We start from the raw sequence: 11,693 nt of genomic DNA, 5'->3' as shown, positions 1-11,693 counted from the left end.
TTTAATTGCATATGATTTGACACAATCAACATGGCTTCCTCATATGCCTTCTTCGACAACATTTTGATATGTTTGTTCGATTAGTTGCTTCTGAAGCTTCGGAAATCCGGACGTGGACACGTGTGGATATACGAGCTATCTCAAATAATGCCTTCTGTCTTTCAATGAAACTTTGACATGGTCTTTCTACCAACTTCAACCAAATAAATGAGATGGAATGTCTTGGATTATCACTGCCTGCTCTAAGAAGAAAAATAGATGATGTGCAGCGCTTTCTTGCTATTGCTCTCCGCATTGCCAACGCGCATACAGTGGACTTTTACACGGGTAATATTTGGGATGAGTTCATAGGTCTGACACCGGAGGACGTGTTGTCCCATTTTAACGATAACATCAATCCACAACAGACGACTCAAGAGGGTACGTTTCACAGCCTACAGTAGCCTACGCTTCCAGTAGTCTGCCTCTGCACTTCTAAAGTAATAGGGGAGAATGACTCAGTTGTCGCCCCATATCAATGGTGCAATGCCACCATGGGGCCACTAAGTTAGCATATTTTTTAAGTCAGGTAGACATCCTCCTGCATCGTCTTGAGGTGGCGTCCATGATGAGAATGGCCACACAGAGGAACGTTGATGGCCTGGCTATTACCAGACAATTAAGCTCAATTAATCTTCCGAAATCCAATCGCCGGCAGATTGGGCTGGGTTTAACCATATAACCAGTCTAGAAAGTGTTTGTCTGCAGAAGAAGTCATTACACATTTTATGGGAGGTTTTGTGGGAAATTGACTAGTCAAGTTTATTTATAGCGCATTTCATACACAGAGGTCATTCAATGTGCTTTTCATAAACAAAACAGTAAATGCATAGATAGGCAAATAATAATTAAAAAGAGATCTAACTTAAAAGGAAAGGATTAATCAAGGTAAAACCAAGAAGACATAAGAAAAAGCATGAAAGAATGTAAAGTCATTGATTCAACATAAAGAATAATTAACAAGATGGCATAATAAAAGAGATACAGAACTCAGTGCAGTTAACTCAAGCATCTGAACTTAAGTCTAGATTTAAAACTGGCTGCAGTTGGTGCCTTTTTCATGTCATCCGGAAGTTGGTTCCAGAGCTGAGCCAGCTAAAAGCTGCTTCACCATGTTTGCCAACATTTTTGAGGTGGTCAAAAGCTGATTTAGGCCCTGTTTACACGACAATGTTTTTCTTTAAAACTGTGTTTTTTTTCATCAGTTAGGCATTGCGTTCACACAACGACGCTGTTTTGGAGGCTGAAAACGATGGTTTTTGAAAACTGCTTCCAATGTGGAGGTTTTTGAAAACCCTGTTTTCGTTTTGCCGTGCAAAGGCACATCTGGGGTTTTTATGACGACATAGCCCCACCTCGAACCTCTAGTCCAGCCCCGCGCTTGACCTCACCTGACTAGACCCTTGGCAGAACAACAACAATGCTGGATCACGGAGCTGTGTGTGTGCTGCTGCACTGTTGCATTTGTTGACAATGCTGGAACAAAAAGTTGCAATTCTGCATGATTTCGACAACCAGCGACAACACTTTAACAATAACCTGCTCCAAAATAGTCTAGGCTACTTTTAAGTCCACCACCTCCCCCTGCTAAAAGAGTTAATGTAAACACGCCTACTGTAAACACGTAGCCTACTGTACTTAATGCAGAACTAGCCTACGCGCACACATTTTATTTGAGCAGGAGTTATAGTCTAATATGCACACAGCTATAGCCTAGCCTACTTGTGGCCGCGATGCAAATAGCTCAATTTAATTCAGCACAGACAGAGCATGTTCAACGAATTCTCTCACAAACAGCTAGTGGACATCCCGACACTTTCAACGACATGAAACTTAATCGTAAACCATGAAATATCGCCCAGATTTCAGAATTCATCAGTCCCAACATTTAGCGATATAATCAGACAGTCTAAAAGTAGGCTCAAACTAAACTAAACTAAACTAAACGTCTCACAAATGCATCAAAATACACTGCCCTGTGCTTTGCGTAGCCCAAGTAAATAAAATAGCCTACCCTAAATCATTTGTAGTGTCTGATACCACAATAGCTACTGGCATGCTGGCCTCCTTTACATCTCAGTAATATAATGTAGGCGAATGTCCGTCGCCTACACAGTATATTAACCGTGCATGCGAAATACAGGGTTGCCAACTTCAGGTGTTTGGCGGTGGCCAGTTCTGATAGACATTCGATATTATTCTAGGGGGCCATATACAATAACATTACAAGAAAGAAACTGAAAAGCAATACTGTGCATTAGCTCTCATATCTTACATTGCTGTTTAGATTTTGAGCGTGCTCATTGACGAGGAAAGGCATTTGCATAGCTACTGTCGGGAACACCCACTGGCGTGCTTCTTCTGGGCAACTTGGCGTTTTCACCTCTGTGTGTAAACGCAAATGTTTTTTTGACCGGTATCATTAAAGGTGTGAAAGCGGTGAAGACAAAAACGCCCAGCGTTGTCATGTAAACGGGGCCTTAGTTATCATTTTCATGTGGCTGTTGAAATTTAGATCACTGTCGGTTAATACACATGTGATGTGATTATTACAGTGCATGAAAATGCACTGTACTGTTCTTCCTCGGTCTTCTTCTTCTTATTATTACAGTGCATGAAAATGCACTGTACTGTTCTTCCTAGTCTTCAACTTCTTCATCTTCTTCTTATTATTCTTCTTCTAACGCACGCAATTCAGCTTGAACCGCTTAACGTAGAAACTTCATTCAAACTGTGTTACGTAGATCTTACTTACGCGATGTGGGCAATGTATATATCAACTTTGTAACTTTTATACTTTTTAAACTATTAGTTAAAAACTATTACAATTTCCCCCATAGACTTAACATTGCTCATTATGACATCACGGCAGCAATTAGAATCTTACGCCAGGTGGCCGGCCACCTGGGCACCAACTGTCATTTTCTCAGGCTTTAAGCATACAATCTCTCTGAAGACTACATATCCTGTAAACTGTTTCCTCAGTCCACAACTGTTTCAAAATAAAAGTCCTCACTGTAATAATACACTATTAAATCATTTAACCATTGAAACTACTCAATTATTTAGCTGTTCAACCATTCCAACTGTCAGTTATCATCAACTATGCCTCCAGTCAACTACATGAAACCTCCATGTACCTAGCAACCAACATAGCAACCATTAAAATTAAGCGTTTATGACTGTTTCCATAGGAACCAACATGATTATACTGCAGTAACTTCTTCATTCCTGATAGTGGCCACCATGGATACCCTATCAACAAATATTTCAAAATAAAAGTCCTCACTAGCAAGTTAGCTAGTTAGCATGTTAGCATTGTTAGCATTTTTAGCATTACTGCTAGAAATCATCAACTAAGTTAGCTTATCAACCTGGTTAGCATTGTTACCATAGTTAGCATTTTTACAATAACTGTTAGAAATCATTAGCTAAGTAAACCAATCAACCTGGTTATCATTGTTAACATAGTTAACATTTTAACATACCTGTTAGAAATCATTAGTTAAGTTAGAACTGGAATGTTTAAGCTTTAAACTGTCTACCTTCACACTATAAACTCTCTTTAAACTGTGCAACCACCATGCTTACCCTAGCTACACCTTAGCAACCATATCTACATAATCTATCTATACATTTTTGCATTTTCATGCACTGGTAATTACAGTGCATGAAAATGCACTGTACTGTTCTTCCTCGGTCTTCTGCTTCTTCTTATTATTACAGTGCATGAAAATGCACTGTACTGTTATCCCTAGGCTTCTTCTTCTTCTTCTTCTTCTTCTTCTTCTACTACTTCTTATTATTCTTCTTCTAACGCACGCAATTCAGCTTGAACCGTTTAACGTAGAAACTTCATTCAAACTGTGTTACAAAGGTCTTGCTTAGGACATCAGCGCAATGTATTTTTTAACTTTGTAACTTTTATACTTTTTAAACTATAAATTAAAAACTATTAACAATTTCCCCATAGACTTAACATTGCTCATTATGACATCACGGCAGCAATTAGAATGTTACCCCAGCTGGTCAGCCACCTGGGCACCAACTGTCAGTTTCTCTCAGGCTCCTCTCTGAAGACTACATATTCTGTTCCCCTGTATCCTCTGCGCACAACAGTATCAAAATAAGTCCTCCTAATTCCATCCAACTTTATATCCATTCATCTTCTTCAAACCATTCACTCATCCACCCATTCTAAACAGTCTGCCTATCAACAACATCAATTAGACGCTCTACATTGAACTTTTAAACAATCTACTCTGTCTCAGGCTGGCTCTCTTAAGACTAGCCAGTTAAATTGATTACACCTGTATCTGTATCCACTACTCTCAGTAGAGAGCTGTGTCTCTCCATTCTACAAGAATATAAGGCACATTCCATCTAACATTCTATCCATTCATCTTCTTCAGACCATTCACTCATCCACCCATTAAACTGTCTATCAACATCTATTAAACAATCTGTCTATCAACATCCATTAAACTCTCTGTCTATCAACATTAATTAGACTATCTACATTCAACTTTTAAATGATTTACTCTGTCTCAGACTTTAAGATTACTCTGGCTCTCTTAAGACTAGCCAGTTAAATTGATTACACCTGTGTCAACTACTCTCAGAGAGCTGTATCAGTGTCTCTCTTAACAAGAATATAAGGCACATTCCATCCAACCTTCTATCCATTCATCTTCTTCAGACCATTCACTCATCCACCCATTAAACTGTCAATCAATATGCCTATCAACATCCATTAAACATTCTGTCTATCAACATTAATTAGACTATATACATACAACTGTTAAAGTATTTACTGTGGGTCCCTCTCAAGCAGCGTTTATATGTCCTCCCTCGCTCCTCGATCCTCAATGATCTACATAAAGAAAGATAGAAGAAGGGCTAGACTATCCCATTGTTGCCGCTCCATCATTCTTTATGTAGATCAGTGAGGAGCGAGAGAGGACGCGTAAACGCTATGAGAGGCACCTTCTGTCTCAGGCTTTAAGCATACAATCTCATTAAGACTACAGATCCTGTTTCACTACTTCCTCTGTCCACAACTGTTTCAAAATAAAGGTCCTCACTGCAATAATACACTATTAAATCATTTAACCATTGAAACTACTCAACTATTGAACTGTTCAACCATTCCAACTGTCAGTTATCACCCACTATGCCTCCAGTCAACTACATGAAACCTCCATGTACCTAGCAACCAACATAGCAACCATTAAAATTAAGTGTTTATGACTGTTTCCATAGCAACCAACATGATTATACTGCAGTAACTTCTTGTTTCCTGATAGTGGCCACCATGGATACCCTAGCAACAAATGTTTCAAAATAAAAGTCCTCACTAGCAAGTTAGCTAGTTAGCATGGTTGGCATAGTTAGCATTGTTAGCATTTATAGCATAACTGCAAAAAATCATCAACTAAGTTAGCTAATCAACCTGGTTAGCATTGTTAGCAAATTTAGCATTGTTGGCATAGTTAGCATTTTTAGCATTACTGCTAGAAATCATCGGTTAAGTTAGCTAATCAACCTGGTTAGCATTGTTAGTAAAGTTAGCATTGCTAGCATAATTAGCATTTTTAGCGTAACTGCTAGAAATCATTAGCTAAGTTAGAACTGGAATGTTTCATCTTTAAACTGTCTACCTTCACACTATCAACTCTCTGTAAACTATGCAACCACCATGTTTACCCTAGCTACACCTTAGTAACCATATCTACATTATCTATCTATTTTTGCATTTTCATGCACTGGTAATTCCTTGGAATTGCATTTCTAGTTCTTCTTCTAACGTATTTAATGCAGCTTCAACCGTTTGACGTAGAAACTTCATTCAAACTTTGTAACGTAGGTCTTGCTTAGGACACCCGTGCTATGTATTTTTCAACTTTGTAACTTTTATACTTTTTAAACTATAAATTAAAAACTATTAAAATTTCCCCATAGACTTAACATTGTGATTATGACATCATAATAGGGCAATTAGAATCTTATGCCAGGTGGCCAGGGCCACCTGCAGCAGCTCTCTCCCTCTCAGGCTTTAAGCATACAATCTCTCTCAGAAGACTACATATCCTGTTAACTGTTTCCTCTGTCCACAACTGTTTCAAAATAAAAGTCCTCACTGCAATAATGCACTATTAAATCATTTAACCATTAAAACTACTCATCTATTGAACTGTTCAACCATTTCCACTGTCAGTTATCATCAACTATGCCTCCAGTCAACTACATGAGACCTCCATGTACCTAGCAACCAACATAGCAACCATTAAAATTAAGCGTTTATGACCGTTTCCATAGCAACCAACATGATTATACTGCAGTAACTTCTTGTTTCCTGATAGTGGCCACCATGGATACCCTAGCAACAAATGTTTCAAAATAAAAGTCCTCACTAGCAAGTTAGCTAGTTAGCATGGTTAGCAATGTTAGCATAGCTAGCATTTTTAGCATAACTGCAAAAAATCATCAACTAAGTTAGCTAATCAACCTGGTTAGCATTGTTAGCAAATTTAACATTGTTAGCATAGTTAGCATTTTTAATATTACTGCTAGAAATCATCGGTTAAGTTAGCTAATCAACCTGGTTAGCATTGTTAGTAAAGTTAGCATTGCTAGCATAATTAGCATTTTTAGCACAACTGCTAGAAATCATTAGCCAAGTTAGCTAATCAACATTTTAACATGAATAGAAATCATTAGTTAAGTTAGAACTGGAATGTTTCATCTTTAAACTGTCTACCTTCACACTATCAACTCTCTGTAAACTATGCAACCACCATATTTACCCTAGCTACACATTAGTAACCATATCTACATTATCTATCTATTTTTGCATTTTCATGCACTGGTAATTCCTTGGAATTGCATTTCTAGTTCTTCTTCTAACGCACGCAATTCAGCTTCAACCGCTTAACGTAGAAACTCCATTCAAATTTTGACGCGTAGGTCTTACTTACGCGATGTGGGCTTTGTATTTTTCAACTTTGTAACTTTTATACTTTTTAAACTATTAGTTAAAAACTATTACAATTTCCCCCATAGACTTAACATGGCTCATTATGACATCACGGCAGCAATTAGAATGTTACCCCAGCTGGTCAGCCACCTGGCCACCAACTGTCAGTTTCTCTCAGGCTTTACAATCTCTCTGAAGACTACATATTCTGTTCCCCTGTATCCTCTGCGCACAACAGTATCAAAATAAGTCCTCCTAATTCCATCCAACTTTATATCCATTCATCTTCTTCAAACCATTCACTCATCCACCCATTCTAAACAGTCTGCCTATCAACAACATCAATTAGACGCTCTACATTGAACTTTTAAACAATCTACTCTGTCTCAGGCTGGCTCTCTTAAGACTAGCCAGTTAAATTGATTACACCTGTATCTGTATCCACTACTCTCAGTAGAAAGCTGTGTCTCTCCATTCTACAAGAATATAAGGCACATTCCATCCAACATTCTATCCATTCATCTTCTTCAGACCATTCACTCATCCACCCATTAAACTGTCTATCAACATCTATTAAACAATCTGTCTATCAACATCCATTAAACTCTCTGTCTATCAACATTAATTAGACTATCTACATTCAACTTTTAAATTATTTACTCTGTCTCAGGCTTTAAGAGTATTCTGGCTCTCTTAAGACTAGCCAGTTAAATTGATTACACCTGTGTCAACTACTCTCAGAGAGCTGTATCAGTGTCTCTCTTAACAAGAATATAAGGCACATTCCATCCAACCTTCTATCCATTCATCTTCTTCAGACCATTCACTCATCCACCCATTAAACTGTCAATCAATATCTATTAAACAATCTGCCTATCAACATCCATTAAACATTCTATCTATCAACATTAATTAGACTATCTACATACAACTTTTAAAGTATTTACTGTGGGTCCCTCTCAAGCAGCGTTTATATGTCCTCCCTCGCTCCTTGATCCTCAATGATCTACATAAAGAAAGATAGAAGAAGGGCTAGACTATCCCATTGTTGCCGCTCCATCATTCTTTATGTAGATCAGTGAGGAGCGAGAGAGGACGCGTAAACGCTATGAGAGGCACCTTCTGTCTCAGGCTTTAAGCATACAATCTCATTAAGACTACAGATCCTGTTTCACTACTTCCTCTGTCCACAACTGTTTCAAAATAAAGGTCCTCACTGCAATAATACACTATTAAATCATTTAACCATTGAAACTACTCAACTATTGAACTGTTCAACCATTCCAACTGTCAGTTATCATCCACTATGCCTCCAGTCAACTACATGAAACCTCCATGTACCTAGCAACCAACATAGCAACCATTAAAATTAAGTGTTTATGACCGTTTCCATAGCAACCAACATGATTATACTGCAGTAACTTCTTGTTTCCTGATAGTGGCCACTATGGATACCCAAGCAACAAATGTTTCAAAATAAAAGTCCTCACTAGCAAGTTAGCTAGTTAGCATGGCTAGCATAGTTAGCATTGTTAGCATTTTTAGCATAACTGCAAAAAAATCATCAACTAAGTTAGCTAATCAACCTGGTTAGCATTGTTAGCAAATTTAGCATTGTTAGCATAGTTAGCATTTTTAGCATTACTGCCAGAAATCATCGGTTAAGTTAGCTAATCAACCTGGTTAGCATTGCTAGCATAATAAGCATTTTTAGTGTAACTGCTAGAAATCATTAGCTAAGTTAGCTAATCAACATTTTAACATGAATAGAAATCATTACTTAAGTTAGAACTGGAACGTTTCATCTTTAAACTGTCTACCTTCACACTATCAACTCTCTGTAAACTATGCAACCACTATATTTACCCTAGCTACATCTTAGTAACCATATCTACATTATCTATCTATTTTTGCATTTTCATGCACTGGTAATTCCTTGGAATTGCATTTCTAGTTATTATTAATATTTGTTTCTTTTCTAAAGAGTTTATTTTCAACTTTAAAATGTACATGATATGAGATACACTTCATGTTGGCAGTGTTTGTGCTATAGTCTAATAGTGTATGGTATTTTTGTAGGAAACATGAGAAACAGCTTTGGTTTCAGTCATGACAGCGGGAAGCTGGTACACATAGGAGCTTTCCTGGAAGCAGCAGAAGCTCACTCTCTCCCTAGCCTCAGGATTTCTGTGCCCTTTGGAAAGTTAGTGGAGATGCTCAATGACACAGAAAGACACACCCGGTGGAATGCAGGTAAGCTTGATAGGCCTATTTAAATATAATTATCCCTACTCCAAACCCCTCAGTCTGGTTTAATACCTTTGTTGTAACTTGAACAGCAGAAACCCTTTGAGAAATACAGTCATGCCCTTATGTACTTTGTGATGTGAAACCTGGGCTCCTGTCAAATCTTATCAAAACATTAAGATATGTTTTTGCATTTGTTATTCTGTCCACACAACATTTTTTTAAAAGTCTCCATACACACTAGAAGACAAAAACGGCAAGTTATTGGCTGTCTGTGTCCTCAAAGTGTCATGACTGGTCAGTAGGTGGTGATAATGTCTCCATCAAAGTTCCATAATATACCAGAGACGAAACTAGTAGTAGCATGTAGTTTAGACAGTCGGCACAAAGAGGGTGTTTCTCAAAGTCAAGGGTTGGTCCTTCCAAGCCACCTTTTCAAGGACGTTACATCATCAAATCTCGTCAAGCACTGTTCCAAAGTCAAGGATGCTTTCAAATTCTAGCAAGTACTGAGTCCTTCGTTCTGAGAATTTCGGAGAATTTTGGAGGATGCATCGATGGATCCTCGGCGTGAAGAAATAACCCACAATCCTTTGCGTATGGACGATGAGAAATTTTCTGACGGTGTGATTTAAAAAAAAAAAGAGGGAGAGGGAGATGGAAAGTAGATGCAAAGAAGCCGTGCGTGTTAATGTAGGCTAAATACGATTTCTCAAGTGTTTTGTTAATGCCATCGTATATTTGCTCAGGCATTTATATCAAGTTATTGTGCATATTCATGATAAATGCATGCTGTTGCGTTTTGTGTCCACTCTGGTGACTAGAGATCACAGTTGAGATCGCTACTCCGGGTGTGTGCGTATAAACCTTTTAGATTTTCAGTGAATCCCTCACTTTCTAAAAAGGTCTGTGTGTGTATACTATCTATAGCTTGTTTCCCCTTTTCGACTTTGTGAGGCGACTGCTCTGCGAAAAAGGGGAAGTAATTTTCAGTGTCGTGTCTGTTGCAAAGGCCCCTTTTCAACGGGTTTAGGATGCATGAAAGGACTGATACAAGGGAGAGGCTCTCTCTCTTTACGAATCAAAATCCTTAATCAGGAGTTCAGGGTCAACAAGTAGATATTTTATAGGAGGCTCTCCATATATCTATTCCATGTTAACCCTACCTGCAATCGTGCTTATATAGGAGGACTTGGCCATTTACTGCATAAACTAATCTGTGACAATGATTTCTAAAAGTCTTCCTCCTGTTACAAAGGCTGTCGCCCGTCAATGGAGTGACAAAGGGGACTTATTCCTCGTGGTCACAGAAAGATTCATATATAACTGTTCTAGTGACAGGTTTCTATGACATAGAAGACAACTAGTAAATCTAATTTGAGATTGAGAATTCAGATAATATTCTCCTCCTCGTGACGAGGGTGAGTAGTTGAGGTTAACGGGGTCCAAGGTTCCTAATTGTAAGTTGTGTAACACGGCTGGGGGAAACAGTTTCTCTTATCCCACCGGAAACATGCAACAAACTTAATCTAATTCTATTGACAGGGCCAAGTGATTCAATATGGGCTTCTTCTAGGACAAATCTGTATAGCACTCATGGCATATAACAGATCTAATTGATAATTTGTACTTTGTTTGTACATACATTAGTTACTAAAAACAGATTTTCGTATCTTTGCTTGTGTGATGTGCATTTGGACCCTTTAAAGGCCCCCGAACTTTATTCTTTACAGAACCACGCCCGCTAAATAAAGTCCGGATGGTTTTGTGACTGCATCAGTGCATAGGACTTCCCTTCCTAAATACACGGCTAAGTTCGCTACTCCAGTGTATGTCAGTGTATTGTGCAGTAAGTTTTTGCCCATTAACAGTGTCTTAGAAAGTAAGCCCTCAAACGGACAATCTTACCAGCTTCCTGCCTGGTCTCCTCTGTAGGCGTGCGCCTCTTGCAAGAAGTTCAATATTCTCGTTGACACAGGGGAGGCAAAGAAAACTCAAAAAGGACTCTGCTGCCTTTTAACAGAATCCCTAACCAAGGGTTAGGGTTCTGACTTTAATGAAGATAAAATAATAAAAATAAAAAACTTCTTGCTCTCAGTTGGCGAAGTCCAGGAGAGGTGGTGGAGAGCTGTGTGTGTCTCTAGCCCCGGTAACGGGACACTTTTATATTTCCACAGCTGAACCTCAATCTATCACTTGTATTAGTCAGCTGTTTTTCTATCTCTTGTCCCTCTTTCTGTGGCTTCCCTCAACTCTTTACACTTAAAATTCAGACACAGCACACAGATGTTGCCCACATGGCTCTACACTGGAACTGCTAAACACAGCATTACTCTATAAGCTTGGCTAAAACACTTTAAAGGCTAAACAATCGTTCTTTAAAGGATTAAGCAAAAACACTTTCTAAAGCTAAACAAAACCACACTTTAAG

General features: G+C 38.4%; 1 protein-coding gene across 1 annotated transcript in view; it reads left to right on the top strand.

Annotated features, from left to right (window-relative positions):
• Positions 1 to 102: 102 nt before the first annotated feature.
• The window catches only part of mettl25 (methyltransferase like 25), a 35,011-nt gene continuing 23,420 nt past the window's right edge, over positions 103 to 11,693 (top strand). Inside the window, exons 1-2 of the mRNA XM_062517754.1 lie at positions 103 to 420; positions 9,095 to 9,268. Of these exons, the coding sequence (XP_062373738.1) occupies positions 213 to 420; positions 9,095 to 9,268 (382 nt within the window). The 5' untranslated portion in view covers positions 103 to 212. The remainder of the gene's footprint in view (positions 421 to 9,094; positions 9,269 to 11,693) is intronic.

Source organism: Sardina pilchardus, chromosome 17 (assembly GCF_963854185.1).
Source record: "Sardina pilchardus chromosome 17, fSarPil1.1, whole genome shotgun sequence".
Classification (NCBI taxonomy): domain Eukaryota; kingdom Metazoa; phylum Chordata; class Actinopteri; order Clupeiformes; family Clupeidae; genus Sardina; species Sardina pilchardus.
This window is presented reverse-complemented; position numbering and strand designations above follow the sequence as displayed.